This window comes from Gouania willdenowi (genome assembly GCF_900634775.1).
Source record: "Gouania willdenowi chromosome 24 unlocalized genomic scaffold, fGouWil2.1 scaffold_320_arrow_ctg1, whole genome shotgun sequence".
In the NCBI taxonomy this organism is placed as follows: Eukaryota; Metazoa; Chordata; class Actinopteri; order Blenniiformes; family Gobiesocidae; genus Gouania; species Gouania willdenowi.
Window position 1 is genome coordinate 854,124 of NW_021144848.1, and position 21,733 is coordinate 875,856.

The 21,733-nt window shown below is 40.6% G+C and overlaps 1 protein-coding gene across 1 annotated transcript in view; it reads left to right on the forward strand.

Annotated features, from left to right (window-relative positions):
• Positions 1-21,733, forward strand: part of nt5dc1 (5'-nucleotidase domain containing 1) — a 75,221-nt gene that overhangs the window by 38,709 nt on the left and 14,779 nt on the right. The window contains exons 7-8 of the mRNA XM_028440446.1: positions 13,712-13,886; positions 17,308-17,405. Of these exons, the coding sequence (XP_028296247.1) occupies positions 13,712-13,886; positions 17,308-17,405 (273 nt within the window). The remainder of the gene's footprint in view (positions 1-13,711; positions 13,887-17,307; positions 17,406-21,733) is intronic.

Consider the following 21,733-nt stretch of genomic DNA (forward strand, 5'->3'; position numbering starts at 1 on the left):
AGGGCCACTCTTCAGCACAGAAACATGACTTTCAACATAGGATTGTTTCACCACTAGAAGTTGTTGATCTGTTCCAGGTTCCTGACATAGAACTCAGCCACTATCCCTGCTCAAAGACCAGCAGGACATTGCTGGTCTTTGCCAGGTGGAGCATCTCTTCTTCACAGTGGAACCCCAGAGTTAACTAGTCCATGCTAGTCAGGTTTAACAAACATAATGTAGCTACTTGTCCTGACATCAAAGGGACATTCCGTTCCTTATACAATACAATATCATAACTTTACCACCAGTGAGGTCACTGATAACGCACCACAGTGTTTGTGTGGCAGGTTCTAACCTGGACTTGATCTTTGCTCGGTGGACTGAAGAAGACACATCCTTATATGTCTCCACAGGTCCTGGCAGGTAATACAGTGGATGAATTATCTAACCTCTGCTTCCACACATGCCAGTTTAAAGGCTACAGGTCCATTTCTAAAACCTTGCACGGCTCACCTGCACACACTGTTCCTTTTATAAATCATAGCCCAGCTAGAAGTTGGTGCAGTAAAATTCACTTCATATCCTGCTCTTGACACGCCCACATTCTACCATAGATTGTCAATTGAAAGGAGCTCATGAATGGTTTTTACATCAAAACGAGCTGCTGACCAATGGGATTCTACCATTGTTTGTGGCAGAAGTGACAAGGAAAAGTGTGTGAGTGATGAAGGCCAGAAAAAAGAGGATTTATTTGCTGGTCACAGTAATGGCGTAAATAAATGAAAACTGCTGTAAACAGTGTGAAATGTGTCAGAGGTGTTTCTGCTACAGAACAAACCTGAGCCCACATTGTCACACCTTCAGTCAAACTCATCATTTCCAGAAGTTGTAGGACCGCATCGAGCGTGTGCACAGTTTACCTCCTCCATGCTGCGCAGGTTGGTGAAGCACGTCAAACTGCTTTCCACTGCAGTCTGTTACAGACAAACAGACACTGCTGTGCGTCACATGGATCATGTGCTGATGCCACCATGTTCCAAGTTTGTCTGATTGTATTCATATTTTACGGTTCACGTATTGGTACATGCATTGATTTTCACTGACAGCCTTAATATGAACATTTAAATACATGAGCTAATGTCTCACATGTTCACATCTATAACACAGTAGGCTTGGGTATGATTATGTAGATCTATAACTGTCATATGTAAGCACATTAAATGTACGAGATGAATTTTGCCTCAATTCATCACCTCACCCCCGTCGTTTTCCCCACGTCTCCAGGTATCCCACGATACGTTTATTTTTATAAATCACAACCTTTGCTTGAAAAGTGTCATGCACATCTTTCACGCCCCCTTTTGAACGTATGTAATGGTTATAAATGAGGCCTCAGGTTATTGCTACCAGGGCCTGTTAATGTCCACTTTGTCCTTTCATTGTAAACCTTTAATTGTGAAGCTGTCCTGTGGTGTGACTGACGTGACCCATCGGGGTGGAGATCTACACTGTTATGTCTGCCTCGGTTGTAGTGGCGCCTGTGATTTTATCTGGTCCTTGTTTGCTTCAACAATTAGCTGAAATTGTATTTTGCCTGTAACACTAACAGTTGCTGTTGGTTTGGATCTGTTTTGTTAAAGAGTGATCACACAGAAATCAAAGCCAACACTGCTGCTAGTCACTGAACAAATGCAGATCAGATGTAGGAATCTACTTTTCATAGTGAGGACATGTCATCAGTGTGGTGTTCCCTGAAAGATGGCCTTAAAATGATCTGTGTATTATTTATTAGTGATTTAAAAACAACAGAAATGTTGACAATCCTACAGCATTGCAGACATGCTATGCAACTATCAAACTTTAACCCCAAAAATGCCTAAAAATAAAATAATATTAATGCTGTGCTGTAACGTTTTGGAGAATATGCAAAAGTCTAACAATCTGTGTTGGTTCTGTGAATTTCAGCTGTTTTCTGAATAAACAAGGTCGTCGTCTTTAAGTAGTTGTGAGACATGTCTAACATAGATATGACCAAAAAGCATTTTTATCAAATTTAAATGACATTTAACAAGTTTTTGGTTACTCAATGTATTTATCCTGTGCCTCATAGCACCAGTCACATTATTATCATAAATGATGTCAACACTTTGGACATCAGTGATACTTCAGATACTTTTTCCTCATAATAAACACACAGTATATAATCATAATTGATGAAATGTATATACAGTGATAAGGCTGCCACAACGAATCGATAAAATCATCTATTAAAAGCATTGGCGACGAATTTCATTATCGATTTTTTTGCATCATGAGATTGTCACTGACCGTGACGCAGAGCCGTTTGCTTCACTTGCAGAGCTTTGTGTGCGCGCGTACAAGTGTTTCTGTGTGTGCACACCACAAGTTTTTGTGTGTGTGCGCACCAAGAGTGTTTGTGTGTGTGCGCACCAAGAGTGTTTGTGTGTGTGTGCGCACCAAGAGTGTTTGTGTGTGTGTGCGCACCAAGAGTGTTTGTGTGTGTGTGCGCACCAAGAGTGTTTGTGTGTGTGCGCACCAAGAGTGTTTGTGTGTGTGCGCACCAAGAGTGTTTGTGTGTGTGCGCACCAAGAGTGTTTGTGTGTGTGCACACCACGACTGTTTGTGTGTGTGCACACCAAGAGTGTTTGTGTGTGTGTGCGCACCAAGAGTGTTTGTGTGTGTGTGCGCTGCAAGAGTCTTTGTGTGTGTGTGCGCACCAAGAGTGTTTGTGTGTGCGCTCCACAATTGTTTGTTTGTGTGTGTGTGGGCTCCAAGAGTGTTTGTGTTTACGCACCAAGAGTGTTTGTGTGTGTGTGGGCTCCAAGGGTGTTTGTGTGTTTACGCACCAAGAGTGTTTGTGTGTGTGCGCTCCAAGAGTGTTTGTGTGTTGTGTGTGTGCACCATAATTGTTTGTGTGCGCACCACAATTGTTTGTGTGTGTGCACGCACGAGTGTTTTTGTGTGTGCACGCACGGGTGTTTGTGTGTGTCTTACGCAGAGAGTTTGTGTGTGCGCTCACCACGAGTGTTTGTATTCACGTGCAGTGTTTGTGCGCACACCACTAGTGTTTGTGTGTGCGTGCACGAGTGATTGTGAGTTTGTGCACGTGCGCCAGTGTTTGTGTGTGACTTGCGTGCACACGGGTTTGTTTGTGCATGAAAGACACTTTCATTTCATTAAATCAGCTTAAACAGGGTTTAAATGTGATTTATAGATAAACTGTGTTAAAAAAAAAAATCTGATTCACCGATTAATAGATTATGAAAGTAATCGTTAGTTGCAGCTCTATACAGTGAAAGTAAATTACAAAGATGGGTCATTAACACAACCACATCATCATACCACTGCTAGGCAGACTTGCTTTGGCTTAGTTGGCCTCGTTCTCCTTTCTTTGTGCGCTTCTGACTCAGCAGAATGGATGATGTTATATTTAAGTTTCAGACACTTACCTTGTGCAACTTGTTTAATTTGTGTCTGATTGCGGTGCTTTTCTGATGCTTTGGCACCTTTCAGGATAACGAGTGTGTGTTTCAGATGGAATTCTCCTCTGACTAAATATGGTTGTGCTGCGCTCTAATGACACACAGCTCTGAGTGTGTGTGCGTGTGTGTATAAGGGATGGATCCATTCTAAATTCACGCGCACCAGTCCAACGAACGCGTAAACAAAAACGCTTAGAATGGGTACACGGGCACACGTCTGCATGTGTGCTTACACGTCTGCAGACGCTTTAATGTGCATACATAATAAAGTGTATGCACACTTTTTTTTTTTAAAGCACATTGATTATGAAACACAATTGAAACACTCATATGATATGAATGTATATATTATAAATCAAATTAGATACTGTACACCAATAGAACTTTTAACATTTACAAGTACAAGGACATGTAAGTAGCAGTAAAGTGGGTTTAAACTAAATACCTGTTTTAGGTATAACCACTCACTCCTTCCCTCTGTTCACAGCCACCATCATTATACCTAAGCTTCACACCTGTCACCATATGCACAACTACAACATCACCTCTCACTTTAGAATAATCAACTCTTCCCCACACTTTCCATTTCCTACCTTGAGTCTCTCCTCCCTGTTCCCTTCCCCCTCATAGGTGTAACACTGCTCTCTCTTTTTAAATCCTCCCTATAATAAAGTGTTCCTTAGGGAGGGCTGGTGATGGTCAAAAGGTGTTTTTGGCCGATGAAAAAAGTCTATATATCAGCCTGATATGTCGGCCGTTGACCTCTAGTAGTGACTGTAGTGTTACGCTCTGAGTCAGATCGTTGCTGTGATTGGACAGGACACAACACTCAACACACACACACACACACTTACAGAAGTGCATGCGTAAGTGCCTGGTATTTTTTCTAAGTGTTTACATGTCACGTAGACGGTGCTGCATAGTGAAGGACATCTGATCGCTATAGCCTGCCACGACACCTAAATACTTAAATGAAATAAGTTTAGTGAAAGTTAGGCAGGCAGGTACACATGGGATGGACTGTTGTGCATGAATTTAGAATGGATTCACCCCCCATACGTGCGTGTGTGCTTGCATGAGCACTGATGTGTCTGAAAAGCACTTTTGTTCTTCATGTCTCTGTTTATCTCCATTTCAACCACACTTTTCTACCTTTGGAATAAGAAGCCTTTAGAGTTGGTGTTACAGAAGCTGTGTTTCCATTACCCTTGGAAATGCGCAAAATCTAAACAGCGCAATAAAAACTGGCGATGGAAACACCTGAATTTTGATAAAGCACTCAAATATCACCAAAAAAGTTTTGACACTTTCATGAGGAGGTTTTTTTTAGATGTTTCTGTATTGATATGTGTCGCTAAAGCGCCATGGAAACACTGCTCTCCGAGAAAACATGATGCGACACACAGAGGAGGAAACCGAGACATTTCTTAACATTATACTTTAAAATTATTGGTGCCACATTAGACGTGAAACAACAAAGGAATGCAGAGTGTTATAAGTACGTTTGGAGCATCCGTCGTTCTGCAGCGAAGTCTCGCGTGATGAGATTTCACTGGAATTGCGAGGCTCCTGCCAAAAACAACGTTCAATGAAAACACGTTCAAAGCGCAATTATACTTTATACTATTATACATTTATACTTTGTCGACATTTAGAAATATCGCTTTTATTTTGCGAAAATCTGTAATGGAAACCCAGCTAGAGAGAGACTTTCATGTCCATTGACCAATGGCAGCCCTGGACTCTAGCGTTCCTCATCAACATTACAGTGAAAAATAAAATCTTGAAAAAATGCTAATGTTAGTTGCTGAAAATGTGTTAGTAACTCCATCTAGCCATTTTCTGACCTCTTTGTTCTGAACCAGCTGTAGATGTTTGACGCTCTTCTGGGGGATTCTTGTCAGAACAAACACACACACACCGATTCCACCCACTAGCTGACTCCTCGGTCCATAAAGTCGCTCTCAGGGCCGGTGGGGGGCGGAGCTATAAATAAGTCAATTTTCTCAGACACGTTGGGGTAATGACTGTAATCTACACTTGTATGTGGCGAGGGACCAAGTGTTGATGTGGAGCCCTGGTCTAGTGGCACACTTGGGCACAAAAGGGACGTCCAGGCATGCATGGGTTGTTTTAAAGCAGAGCTAAGTAACTTGCGCTTAGCACTCCCCCTAAAGGTCCCTTTTGGTTATGTCACTGTCGTAAACACTCTGCACCCGCCCCCTGCCCCACCCCTCAGCTAGATACGCATATTTGCTCTCCCAAGACAATAGCAACCGATCACTGAAAAGTCCTAATACAACAGTGACACTAAGGGTGCTTTCACACATATAGTCCCATGTGAACAGTATGAGGAAGAGAGACAAGTAAAATAAATGAACGATGTGGGAGTCATACGGAAGGGAGTGTGGAAATGTGTGTGTGTGTGTTTGTTTGTGTGCTGAAAAAGAGGCTCTGAAAATGGATGGGTGGATCGTTATTTGTGTGTGTGGGTTGTGAGTGTGTGTGTGCCTGTTGCCTTGACGACAGTGTGTGTGATTGCTGTGTGTTGCTGCTGAGCTGTCACTGCATGGAGTTGCTCCGTTCCTCAGACAAAGGTATTTTCTGCTTTTTTTTTTGCTGGCTCCGCCATGATATAAATTTGAGAAAAGTGAATTAGTAGACAACCGTGTGCAGCCACGGGGCTGGTCATAATCTAGCATTACTTTGTATTAGGCTGCTGTAAAGCAGTATTTCTTGCCCCCCAATCACCTCATAAACACTTGTATTACCCTCACAGGGACTATGAGAAGGATTTATTATGGTTAAGGCTGGTGTCTCATGGCCTCTCAGCCTGCCCTTCCTCCTCTCTCCTAACACACCTGATTCACATCAGTAATCAGGTGGAGAGGGAGGAGGAGCTTATAAAGGGCTGAGAGGACCAGAAGGAGAAAGGCACAACAACAGACCAGCAGCAGACATGTGGGGAGAGTTCTTCTGCTGCCCACTCGACGGCTTTGTAAGTTTGTTATTTTAGTTTGGACTGGAGATTTCTGGTCATCCTGTTTTCGTCTTTAGGTAGTTTTAGTCTTTTGTATGTTTTGTAGTTTAGAGGGTGGACGCTGGGTCGACGGCCCTGTATAGGATTGGCCCGGTGTCCTCCCTACTTTTGTTCAGTTGGGCCAGGGTCTCCAGTCCCTTTTAGTTTGTTCTGTTGCTACTTTTAGGATTTTGTTAATAAATACTTTTGATAATCGTTGCTTTCTGTGTGGCGTCATATATATATTGCGGCCCCTCACGCCTTGATATCACGTCCTATAGGGGGTCGTAGCATTAAGGTGAAAAAGTTACTTAGTTCTGATTTTACTCTCTTTTTATCTGCATAACTCAGAATTAAATACAGTACAATTTATTACAGGCGGACGGGTCGGACGGATTAGGGCCGTGTTCTACTGTGTGCATCCTCCGCTTTATAACCGATAATCACCGTCCAATATAAACAGTTTGCTTGATAATCTAAACAAAAACAATCAACAAAATAAAACGATAGAAAAATAGAAAATGAATGAGTCGGGTCCCATAAAATAACTCATTTAAATATGAAAAGTGCGTCTTGGAATCAGTCGTTATTTTTTCTCTATACAGTGTCTGTGAGTATTTATTAGTGGAGGACCTATACCAAGCATAAGTAACTCTCTAACGTCATTCATCATCACCTTCACCTATTCAACAAATAACTTTTGGTTTTAAAGTAAGGCTGAAACAAAGTTTGGCCGTCAAAGAGTTATAAATATAAAAATGTAAACCCCCTACGATTGCAATAAACCATTGATTGTTATAATGTATTTCCACCAAGCTAGTGAAGCTATTGGTTTTTTTTTTTCTTCTCAATTTTAGCTCTTTAATTATTTAAATTGATTTAATTTTACATTTTTAATTATGATTTTTTGATGGATATTTTACTCCTATTTGCAGTGAACCATTTTAAAGATAAGATTTCTGTTTATTTTTTATGTCTACCAGCCAAGCTAGGTAAGCAGTTTTTTCCCCTCAGTTTTAGTGCCTTAGCTAACTGAACCGGTTACATTTGTTATGTTTTACATGTTGTTTGACCAAGTTAGAGAATCTATTGGTTAGAGATTGTTGTACTGGTGCAGAGTTATTAAATCAACTACTAACTCTACATTTATGTTTATTTGTTTTCAAAAAAATACAAAAGTCGAGTCTGAAGCATGAAAGAATGATTCCACTCTTTTCCACACAATGAGACGCTTATATATGTATTGGGTTTGGATCGTATTGGCCAAGAATAAACATCAGATATCGGTGTCGGTATCGGAGGTGAAAAATGCAGATCAGTGCATCCCTAGTCCTGTCGGGCTGCTTTGATGTGCGTGTCCCGTTAGGCTGCTTTAATGTGCGTGTCCCGTTAGGCTGCTTTGATGTGTGTGTCCCGTTAGGCTGCTTTGATGTGTGTGTCCCGTTAGGCTGCTTTGATGTGTGTGTCCCGTCAGGCTGCTTTAATGTGTGTGTCCCGTCAGGCTACTTTGGTGTGTGTGTCCCGTCAGGCTGCTTTAATGTGTGTGTCCCGTCAGGCTGCTTTAATGTGTGTGTCCCGTCAGGCTGCTTTGATGTGTGTGTCCCGTCAGGATGCTTTGATGTGTGTGTCCCGTCAGGCTGCTTTAATGTATGTGTCCAGTCAGGCTGCTTTGATGTGTGTGTCCCGTCAGGCTGCTTTGATGTGTGTGTCCCGTCAGGCTGCTTTAATGTATGTGTCCCGTCAGGCTGCTTTAATGTATGTGTCCCGTCAGGCTGCTTTAATGTGTGTGTCCCGTCAGGCTACTTTGGTGTGTGTGTCCCGTCAGGCTGCTTTAATGTGTGTGTCCCGTCAGGCTGCTTTAATGTGTGTGTCCCGTCAGGCTGCTTTGATGTGTGTGTCCCGTCAGGATGCTTTGATGTGTGTGTCCCGTCAGGCTGCTTTAATGTATGTGTCCAGTCAGGCTGCTTTGATGTGTGTGTCCCGTCAGGCTGCTTTGATGTGTGTGTCCCGTCAGGCTGCTTTAATGTATGTGTCCCGTCAGGCTGCTTTAATGTATGTGTCCCGTCAGGCTGCTTTAATGTGTGTGTCCCGTCAGGCTGCTTTAATGTGTGTGTCCCGTCATGCTGCTTTAATGTGTGTGTCCTGTCAGTGGTGGAGTCACTGCGTCTCTGAAGCTTCTTAGACCCAGTCCCAGAATGCAGCAGCGTGAATGTGCTCCACGTGATCACGTGCACATCCTGGTTCCTGACAGGGAGACCTTCCGTGTATAAAACGCATCATAAACAGTTCACATGTCCACTCCTGTTTGTACTGGATCAGATTGACTGTGTTTACTTTCTCACATCATTCCAACATGGAGTCTTTGGACTGTGGGATCTGACCTCCGTGACTGTGGGTAATGAAGCAGGTCCAGCTGCTGGTCTCTGAGGACCAGCAGCCTTCAAAGGCAGAGCAGGCTTTGTTTAGCTGAGGGTGTAATGGTCTGTAGTGGTTTCACAGACTTGGTGTTCCCAGTGTGACCAGCACGGCTCATCCAGTCCACTTTAATCTGAACTTGATCTTATTTAAGACAATATTCTGTCCACGTTCAGATATTAAAAACGCTCAGAATTAGTTACAGGTATGTGATCTGAACGATAGATGATTTAATTGATAATCAATACCTTTCTAAACTATATCTTTCAGGAATAGGGGAATGGGGGGATCTAGATTGGGACCACAGACCTTAGGTTTGACATGCCTGCTGTACAGAATGAAGCAGAAAATATGGACATTCTGATGGGATTGTTGGTGTTTGTCGCCATCTTCTGGTGAATGTGTGTTACTGCTTTACTGCACACAAGGTAAAGGTTCAAAGGTCATGGACAGGACTCTAGATGGATCCTCATTGGTTCAGACCCATGAGACTTTTTAATGCTTTATTTATGGCTGTTTAAGGAACGTTTTTCCTCCAAACACCGACAGGCCTGCTCGTTTTCCCACACATGCTCTCCTTGATGAGAGGAAAAGCCAAAAGCACAATGATTGATTATGTATAATAAACTAAAGTTTAGAACAGCCTTTATTATTTAGAATTAGTTAGAATTGGGATGCTGCTGTATTGGCTCTTTACCATGCTGTTTTAAGTGAACAGTTTACATATGTTTTCTGCTGCTTTGATAAAAGCTAAAATATGTCCATTGGTCTCCTGACTGAATGCAAACACTACTTAAAAAAATAAAACAAATAATAACAATCAATTCTTTGTTGCTGACAGTGAGACAATGTAATGCTGTAAAAATGTGCATCAATAATTGATTTGTGACGTGCCTGAAGATTTCCAGCCCATTATTCATGAATATTCATATGAACATTTTATTTGTACTGATAAACTGTGATATTCTGTTAATTTACTTGTTCATATTTACAATTGTCACATACTGTGTTAAGATCGGGGGAGGAGAAAAAGACTTAAATAAATAAATTAGCTTTTGACAGAACACCAGACATGACATGGTAAAAAAAATTAAATATGTTGCCACAAATTAGTGTCACATGCATAACACTGAAAGTAAACTCACCACAGCTGTTCAAACAGGAAGTTTCCCATTGTCAACCCTATGTTTTTATTATACCTTAAAGTTATTATAATAATTATCCATCCATCCATCCATCCATCTTCTCCCGCTTAGCCGTTTCCGCGTCGCGGGGGCAGCATCCTCAGTAGGGAGGCCCAGACTTCCCTCTCCCCGGCCACTTCCTCCAGCTCTTCCGGGGGGACCCCGAGACGTTCCCAGGCCAGCCGAGAGACATAGTCTCTCCAGCGTGTCCTGGGTCTTCCCCGGGGCCTCCTTCCGGAGGGACGTGCCCTGAACGCCTCACTAGGGAGGCGTTCAGGGGGCATCCTAATTAGGTGCCCGAGCCACCTCATCTGGCTCTTCTCGATGCGGAGGAGCAGTGACTCTACTTTGAGCCCCTCCCGAATGACTGAGCTTCTCACCCTATCTCTAAGGGAGAGCCCAGCCACCCTACGGAGGAAACTCATTTCGGCCGCTTGTACCCGTGATCTTGTTCTTTCGGTCATGACCCAAAGTTCATGACCATAGGTGAGGGTTGGAACGTAGACCGACCTGTAAATACAGAGCTTCGCTTTTTGGCTCAGCTCCCTTTTTACAATGACGGACTGGTGCAGACTCTGCACCACTGCAGACGCCGCACCAATCCGCCTGTCGATCTCTTGCTCCATCCTTCCCTCAATCGTGAACAAGACCCCGAGGTACTTGAACTCCTCCACCTGGGGCAGAACCTCATCTCCAACCCGGAGAAGGCACTCCACCTTTTTCCGGTCGAGAACCATGGACTCGGATTTGGAGGTGCTGATTCTCATTCCGGCCGCTTCACACTCGGCTGCGAACCGATCCAGTGAGAGTTGAAGGTCACGGTATGTTGGAGCCAACAGGACCACATCATCTGCAAAAAGCAGTGATGCAATACTGATAATAATAATTGTATTGTATGTATATATATATATATATATATAATTAAAAACCTCTTGGCTAAGTGGTTAATGCCGTGTTTTATTGCTTAATTTTCTTTCTCAATCGCGAAAGATCGGTCCCTCGTTGAAGCAACTTAGTGTTTTGTTTTTTTAAATGAGACATATTGTACACCTACGTGTTCATTGTTTCATTAAATTATAATACAGATTGTAAATTATAAACGGCAAACAAAGAACATATCAATAAACATGCAAAAAATACGTAACTTCCTGTTTACAACAGTTGCCGTGAGTTCACTTTGCATCAAAAATGTCCGCTGTTATGCATGTGTTGCATTTGTACACACACACACACACACACACACACACACACACACACACAAGGAAATGTGCTTTACATGATCAAAAAGTGCAACAGAAAACATTCAGCAGCTTAAAATCAATAAGAACATTTAAAATCATCAGTAAAATCAATTAAAATCATCAGTAAAATCATCATTACATCAACATCATGACCATAAATCTCTCTCTCAATCATACACAGTAGAGAAAAAAAGTGCCTTTAACTTTGATTTAAAAATGTTCACATGTGATGCTGACTTCAGCTCTGCTGCAGTTTGTTCCACTTCTTTGCAGCATAACAACTAAAAGCAGCATCACCATGTTTACTGTGAGCTCTGGGCTCCACTATCTGATCTGTGTCCATAGATCTGAGAGACCTGCTGGGTTCATACCTGACTAACATCTCATTGATGTATTCTGGACCAAACCCATTCACACATTTATACACCAGCAGCAGAACTTTAAAGTCTATTCTGAGGCTGACTGGGAGCCAGTGTAAAGACTTTAAAACTGGAGTAATGTGTTCTGACCTCTTTGTTCTGGTTCAGACCTGAGCTGCAGCGTTCTGAACCAGCTGTAGATGTTTGATGAAGACCATTACAATAGTCCAGTCTGCTGGAGATAAAAGCATGGACCAGTTTCTCCTGATCTTTCTGAGTCATTAAACCTTTCACTCTGGAGATGTTCTTTAGGTGGTAGAAGATGTTTTTGTGATAGATTTGATCTGACTGCTGAATGTAAGATCTGAGTCAATCAGAACACCAAGGTTTTTGACTTGGTCTTTAGCTTTTAAAGATCCAGACTCAGATACTTGCTGACAGCAGTCCTCTTTTCATTGTTACCAAAGACAATCACCTCCGTCTTGTCATGGTTTAGTTGAAGGAAGTTTTCACTCATCCAGCAGTTTATTTTTTCTAAACAGTCACACAACACCTCAATGGGACCATGGTCATCTGGGTTCAGTGATAGATATAGTTGTGTGTCATCTGCGTAGCTCTGATAATCAACCTTACAGTTCTGTAAAATTTGTCCTAAAGGAAGCATATAAAGGCTAAACAGAAGAGGTCCAAGAACAGAGCCCTGAGGAACCCCACAGGACATTGGTAATCTGTCAGATTCAAAGTTTCCAATGCTTACAAAATAACTTTGCTCCTCCAAGTAGGACTTAAACCATTGTATTACTTTAACATTTAGTCCAACCCATGTTTGCAATCTGTGCAACAAAATTGTATGATCTACAGTGTCAAATGCAGCACTTAGATCCAACAGAATGAGAACAGATACTTTCCTGAATCAGTGTTCAACCTTATGTCATTGATCACTTTGATAAGAGCAGTTTCAGTGCTGTGATGAGAACGAAAGCCTGACTGAAATGTATCAAATATTTTGTTGAATGTTAAGAATTGATTCATTTGGTTGAAGACCACCTTCTCAATGATCTTGGCCATGAATGGCAGGTAAATTCTAATTCCTATAAAAATTGTTAATTATAATTTTACACAGAAATGGGGAACCATGTTACAGTTCTACACATATGGAATTGACAGTTACTGAAATATGTTTCATATCAAGCTTTCCCACATTTTTAACATTAAAAAAAATATATAAATCTAGGGGTAAACTGACACAAAAAAAGGCTCAGATGGTCCCACCATAAATATTAAAACCTATATTTTCATTGATTATGAAGCCTAACAAGGTAACCAATAGATAGGAAAGAAATTAGTTGATATATATTTGTTTTTATTGTATTTTATAGCTGAGTTAAGATCCTTTATCATTAGAGATGCTAACAGAAAGCTAACACAAGAGGAAGGTTAACTTTTATTAGGTTATTTATTTTAGGCTCAGTAATTGAGAATGTAATTGTAATTGACATTCTGAGGATAAAAATATAATTGTAATTGGAAAAAAATGCTGGTCACTGTCATCGTTATTGAATTGTAATTCAATATGGGTAATTGAAAGCGTTAGCCACACTAACCACCGGGAACCATATTAATATTATTAATTAGTATTTTGGAGCCAAAAGTAAAAAAAAAAAAATAGTTTTACTGTGTCATTTATTTAACTTATCACCAGAGTATTTGTAATATTGCAGGATTTTTAACAACGGGTAAACTTTTGAATGAAGCAAAACTAAAATTAAAACATTTGGAGTCGAGAAAACACTAGAACATCTGTCAAACTCATGGCCCGGGGCCCAAATCTGGTCTTTTTGTGCATCCAATGTGTCCCACAGGAGAAAGCCAATGTAAAGTGAGGCCTACACCGTGTTTCTCTCATTGATGCTGTGTCTGTTAATGAAAAATAAAATAATATACTAATGATGTGCTCAGAACCAGCCAATAGAAACATTCCTGTGCGTTTTCTATCCGTTTGCTGCAGACGATACAGGGACGTACTTCCCCAGTGTGAAGAGGGACCCGGGTCGGTACCTGCAACCCTGCTCAGACTCTGTTAAATCCTGGCTGCGCAGCATGAAGAACGCTGGAAAGGTTCTCCTCCTCATCACCAGCTCCCACAGCGACTACTGCAGGCTCATCTGTGACCACATCCTTGGGTAAGACTTAGCTAAGCTAATGCTCGCAGTCATTGCTGCCGGAAAAAGCACATTTTTGCTTGTCTTCACCCTTTTTCTGCAACTAAACCAAACTTTCCATATTTTAACTTATTTTCATCACTTTTTCTTGCCATATTTTTTGTATATTTTTTCATACATTGTTGCTACATTACTTACATTTCTGACACTTTTCCGTCAAATTTCATGTCTTTTCTGCACACTTCTTTTCCACTTTCAAGACAGTTTCAGCAATTATCAACTCTTTCCACCACTTTTCCACCTAATGTCACATATGTTGACCCATTATTATCACTTTTTTCACCATATTTCATGCTTATTTTTGCCAATTTAACCACATTCACAATTTCTTATGCCCATTATTTGCCAATTTAAACTAATTGTTCCAATATTGACACTTGAAGTGTTTTTTAACTACCTTTTTGTCTGTTTTTGTCCACTTTTAACCAATTTCTGTGTTTTTTAAAATCCCATTTCACCACCTTTTTTACCATTTGTTTTTGTCACTTTTAACCCATTTTAACCCTATAATAATACTAAACGTTCCTGGATAACAGTGGATATTATTCACATGAATAAATAAATGTGGTTATCACAGATTCATAGAACAATGGACCATCATTTTACTGACTTTATGGATGGACCCCAAAAATCTCTCCCCTTTATTCCCCCTTATAGATGCAGTCTGCAACTCTTATAAAAGTGACTTTTTGTCATATTGTCATAAAGCTGTCCTCACTATGTAAGGACAGCTTTACATCAAACTAGTAGTTTGTGTGAAAAAAACAGACTCATTGAGCCCCGCCCCCTGCTGCTTCTGCAGCCTTTGGCAGATTGCCAGAATGCACCGCGACCGAGCAAAACAAAACCAATCAGAGCCAGGATTGTGTTTGATGGACTGTCTGACAGCTGTTGCTCACAGGCCCCGCCCCTTTCCCGGAGCTAGAGCGCTGTCTTTTTTACAGTGTATGGTCTGGAGGAGTAGAAGATGGAATTGGTGACTTTTCTGCTTGAAAGGTAATTACTGCTGCTTGATTTACATTATGTTTGATTTATAGTTTACAGCATGTGTTGTTCATGGCCACGCAGCAGCCTCCGTGTGGGCTGCTGTAAGTGACACTGTGTTGTTGCTGCTGCTGAGGTGTGTGCACATAGAGAGAGGGAAGCGCTGCATTAATATGCCTTTAACAGCGCATGTTATATTACTGTGATGTTGCTGTCGGACTAACGTTAGCTTGTTAGCTCCTCTGAGGGAGGGACTTTGGAAAGTTTGGAGGCAGGACAAGACAGCAGCGGGGAGAGAGGGGAGGGAGAGATCTGAGAGTTGCAGACTGCACCTTTAAGCTGAGTTGTGTTGACTTCACAATCCTGATTAGTCGTTTAAGTTCTCCTTGTGATTTAGTAGCAAATCTACAATAATATAATGATTTTTACCAACTAGAACATCCAATGTGGAAAACTCATATTTAAAAATGGAAAAAGATTCATTACAATTGTGGAAGCTTCTGAGAAGTCTTTCCATGTGACTTAGAGTTAAACTAAATAAGCCAAAGGTTTGTGAATCATGCTCTAAGACTTCGTTTCCACCCTTTGCTCCAAATCCTGTTTCACACTTGATGAACTGACGTGGTCCTGACTCAGAGCTGATGCTCCTCTGCTGCCTCTGTGGAACAAAGCAGGTCAACGAAAACACCATCATTTCCTGTTGAACTGGGAGCCACGCGGTCATTTGCCCTTCCTCAGCCGACCCCATGCAGTTACCCTGGCTGCTCCCACTGAGAGAGTGTGTGTGTGTGTGATCGTCACATGTTCCACATCAGCTATATGTCCTGCAGATGCAGATTCATTTTGTGATGGCTACAATTGAACATTAGGCGTTAATTGTAAGTCATTGTTCTGTTGCAAAAGCAACTCACTTACAAATTGCAGTGCATAAAAGCTGGTTTGATATGAACAAAATATCACTTAAAGCTGCAGTATGTAAGTTTGTTCTTTTTTTTGGCATCATTTTGTCAAAAATCCATAATCATCTTTGAGCATACAGTATTGTAATTCAAAGTGTTCTGAGTGGACAGTGATTTCTTTCTTTCTCCTGGCTGTAAATAAAGTTTAGAAATCCAGGAGCGTGACGCTGAACTTCAGCCAATCAGAGATCTTTCTACCAACAGAGAGATCTATGAGCTGTTTTGGGCGTCACTATTGGCTGCTCGAGCTGCTCGTCAAAAGTCAATCTGGCAGATATCCCAGCAGAAGTCACTAACGTGGCTTTTAACACAGCGGTAACACGGAAAATCAAGCAGAAAGTGGAAGATCGAGGTGGAGAAGCAACAGAATAAAGGCACAAACGTGCTCAGGAGGAACAGACTCCACACAGGTTCCTCTGACTCGGTATGGGTCCTATTCTCTCATGCGCGCAAGTCCAAAAAGCCACGCAGCAGCGCTGTTTCTGGCTGTGCGCTTTTTCCCCCTGTACTTAAGTCAGTCACTGCACGGCTCCTTCCCAGTTACGCAGTGTGGGTGGAGCGGTTCTGAAATGTGGGTGTTCCCATTTAAATCTGGCCTTACACGCATTCCCCGTCTGCTTAAGTCCTTTTCCTCTTACGTTCTTCTAACCCTGGAGTAAGTGCAGCGCCCCCATAAGGTGAAACATTATATTGCACTAGAAATATGGACTTAGTTACATTTGAAGCCACATGGACTCGTGCGTCGTGGAGCTGCTCTGTACGCACCGGAGTTGTGCCACAGCTGCTGCTGCTGCTCGATTAATTAAAACAGACGCAGACTTCTGTCCACGTTGGTCACAGTGATCTCAACTAGTTTCATATTATGTGCAATGTAAAGCCACAGTTTGATCCACTACAGAATAAATATTAAGAGAAACAAGCTGTCATATACGGAGGTTGGTGAAATGTGTGTCGATACCAAAAATGGATGGATAGATACCGCTCACATCAGCTCCGTCAGGCATTAAACAATGTTTATTTAAAACTGCTTTTGGTTCTATAAAACAAAATACTTACTTAATTACAATTACTTGTACTTTCATACTCTAATATATAACGTACTGTGTAGAACTCTGGGGAACCACTTTTAAGACCATTGTTAATGATATTGTTTTATTACAAAATGTGTGTTATCACTCGTTCATTCCATCATTATGCTCTATAGTTGTGGGGTACTAGAGCCAAAACAGTTTGAGAACCACTGCTCTTCACCTTTCACCCTATGTTTCCATGCTCCTCTGCTATAGTCTGTCCTGTCCACAGTTGGTTCTACCCTTAGAAAGGGGTGTGGCCTACCACTTGCTCCACAGCGCATTTGTTTGGATATTTCCCAGATGTTCTCACCAGTTTAACAACTCTCTCTGTTGCTGAGGATCATTTTGTTTGTGTGTGTGTTGCAGGAAGGACTTTGAGGAGCTGTTTGACATCATCATTACCAACGCTCTGAAGCCAGGGTTCTTCTCTTTAGTCCCACAGCAGAGACCCTTTAGGACCCTGGGTGAGTGCTGAGGCTCCTCCCACTCACCACATTATTAGTCAAACCTCTGACATCAGAAAACAAACCATGTGCCTCAGTCAGGGTTGGGGTCAAATATGTTTTCATTTATCCATGTTCAATTAAAATTCAATTACGTTTAGAGTGACCAGCATTTTTCCCAATTACAATTACATTGCAATTATTTTTTATCATCATGAAGTCAATTACAATGATGTTCTCAATTACTAAATTTCAAATACAATTAATCAAAATTGATGAGCCTGAAATATATCACCTAATAAAAGTTACCCTCCGTCTTCTGTTAGCTTTCTGTTAGCATCTCTAATGCTAACGGGTTCTAAACTAGCTGTAAAATACACTAAAAACTAATATCTACTATCTGATTTATTTCATATCTATTGGTTACCCTGTTAGGTTTTATAATTAATGAAAATATAGGTTTTAATATTTATGGTGTGGACATCTGGACCTTTTTTGTGTCAGTATAAAACTGGATTTAAATGTTTTTAAATGGTAAAATAATGTGGGAAAGCTTGACTACATATGTGTAGAACTTTACATAGAACTGTAACACGGTTCCCTAATTTTGCGGTAAATTATGATTGACAATTTTTATAGAATTTTCATGGCAATTACAATTACAAAAGTCGATTATCTGAACTCAATTACAATTTATTTACGACAAAAACAGATTTTTAAAATTACAATTATAATTATGCCATCATTGTAATTAATTATCAAATATGCAATTTCAATTATAATTGACCCCAACCCTGGCCTCAGTGAACAGGAACTATTGTTTATGGTAACACACAGAAAACACACACAATGATGACACACCTTTATCCGTCAGAGGCCGTTTCCCACACTTTCCCACACTTTAAACATCGTTTCTTTTGTTTTCTCGCTATCAGTGTACAATGGTATCTGGCCTGCTTAGGGCAGTCTGACCAGAACCGACCAGGAGAGAGTTCTATAATTACATATCACTTGTAAAGAAGGACCCCAAAGGTCCCCAAAGGAAAACTCCATCCATGAGCAATGCTGACTTGCACATTTGAAACTACATTAGAATGAATGTGTGATGGAACATCTGATTGATCAGAGATGGTTTAAATGTGCAGAGGACTGTGATCATGGGTTAATACGACCAATGACAAATCATTTAGCAGTGCAAAAAGAGTGAGAGGGTTTCTGTAAAAATGGTTGATGGTTTGAGGACTGAATGGAAGAGATGAAACATGAAGCAGAGGAAAAAGGCTGTGTTGTAAAAATCATACTAGTGTACTATTCATACTAACGTACTACTCATACTAGTGGACTACTCATACTAATGTACTGCTAATCCTAACGTACTACTCATACTAACGTACTACTCATACTAACGTACTATTCATACTAACGTACTACTCATACTAGTTGGCTACTCATACTAATGTACTGCTAATCCTAACGTACTACTCATACTAACGTACTACTCATACTAACGTACTACTCATCCTAACGTACTACTCACTAAAGTACTACTCATACTAACGTACTACTCATCCTAACGTACTACTCATACTAACGTACTACTCATCCTAACGTACTACTCATACTAACGTACTACTCATCCTAACGTACTACTCACTAAAGTACTACTCATACTAACGTACTACTCATCCTAACGTACTACTCACTAAAGTACTACTCACTAAAGTACTACTCATCCTAACGTACTACTCATCCTAACGTACTACTCGTACTAACGTACTACTCATCCTAACGTACTACTCATACTAACCAACTACTCATACTACTCATACTAGCGTGCTACTCATACTAGCGTACTACTTATACTAGCGTACTACTCATACCAAATACTACTCATACTAGCGCACTACTCATACTAGCGTACTACTCATACTAGCGTACTACTCATACTAGCGTACTACTCATACCAAATACTACTCATACTAGCGTACTACTCATACTAACATACTACTCATTCTGACATACTAATCATTCTAGTGGACTACTCATACTAACATACTGTTCATACTAGCGTACTACTCATACAAACATACTACTCATCCTAACGTACTACTCATCCTAACGTACTACTCACTAAAGTACTACTCATACTAACGTACTACGCCTACTAACGTACTACTCATCCTAACATACTACTCATCCTAACATACTACTCATCCTAACGTACTACTCATACTAACGTACTACTCATAATAACGTACTGCTCACACTAATGTACTACCCTTACTAACATACTACTCATACTAACATACTACTCATACTAACGTACTACTCATCCTAACGTACTACTTGTACTAACGTACTACTCATACTAACGTACTACTCGTGCTAACATACTACTCATACTAAAGTACTACTCATACTAACGTACTACTCATACGAACGTACTACTCATACTAGCATACTACTCATACTAGCGTACTACTCATACCAACGTACTACTCATACTAGCGTACTACTCATACTAGCGTACTAATACCAAATACTACTCATACTAGCGTACTACTCATACTAGCGTACTACTCATACTAGCGTACTACTCATTCTGACATACTACTCATTTTGACATACTACTCATACTAGCGTACTACTCATACCAAATACTACTCATACTAGCGTACTACTCATACTAACATACTACTCATTCTGACATACTACTCATACTAGCGTACTACTCATACTAGCTTACTACTCATACTAACATACTACTCATTCTGACATACTAATCATTCTAGTGTACTACTCATACCAAATACTACTCATACTAGTGGACTACTCATACTAACATACTGTTCATACTAGCGTACTACTCATACTAACATACTACTCATCCTAACGTACTACTCATCCTAACGTACTACTCATCCTAACGTACTACTCACTAAAGTACTACTCATACTAACGTACAACGCCTACTAACGTACTACTCATCCTAACATACTACTCATCCTAACATACTACTCATACTAACATACTACTCATACTAACGTACTACTCATACTAACGTACTGCTCACACTAATGTACTACCCATACTAACATACTACTCATACTAACATACTACTCATACTAACGTACTACTCATCCTAACGTACTACTTGTACTAACGTACTACTCATACTAACGTACTACTCGTGCTAACATACTACTCATACTAAAGTACTACTCATACTAACGTACTACTCATACGAACGTACTACTCATACTAGCGTACTACTCATACTAGCGTACTAATACCTAATACTACTCATACTAGCGTACTACTCATACTAGCGTACTACTCATTCTGACATACTACTCATACTAGCGTACTACTCATACTAGCGTACTACTCATACTAACATACTACTCATACTAACATACTACTCATACTAGCGTACTACTCATACTAACATACTACTCATTCTGACATACTAATCATACTAGCGTACTACTCATACTCGCAGACTGATGTCAAAATGAGTATGTAATGCGTTCACATTAGATAGTATGAAAAGACTGATTAGGTGAGAAATACCAAGATGTATACTATACATTTTTTAAGTATGCACGGTGGGCACACTCGTCATACTCGTCCGTCCCATGATGCATTGCGAGTTGAGCGTAAAATGGTCCTGGGACCGGCTTCAAGCTAGAAATCTGACATCTCCTTTTCAAAATAAAAGCATCTCTTCTTGTCTTCTTGATTAGTTTTTGAATGCTTTTTTAAATAGGGCTCTTGTTTTGAAATTAACTGCAAGTTTAGTCATTGTAGCACAATGGATGGTCTATGAAATGTGTCTACATGAGTTTTATGGATCAAATGAGCACATGTTGGTCACTTTCTCACTTGTGTGTGATTCAGGTTTTTGTTGTTGTAGGTTCTAAATGCATCTTGGGAAACTTGGTAGTATACTTCAGTGGGAACGCTCATCATCCTAGTCATACTTATAGTATATAGTAGACAGTATATACTCATTGAGTGTGTAGTATATAGTATGTAGTGTGACATTTACAACACAGCCTAAGAGATTCTTGCTGTTCTTTGCTGGACTTTAGTGCAGGTGTTCCACTAAACAGCTTCTCCTGTGTAAACATTAAACTGAGGAAACCCAACGGAAAATTCGTGCTCGTCATTCTAAAGAACTCTGAGTTGTTCACTGCTGTTTTCACAGGAAAACGTCTCAACGTGTACATGGCTCAGCCTGAGTTAGTCAGACTCACTCCCTCTGCTCTGCAGATGGAACCAAAGCATTCACAGAATATTTGTAATCCACAAGGTGGGGGCACAGGCACAGGCCCCAACACAAATAC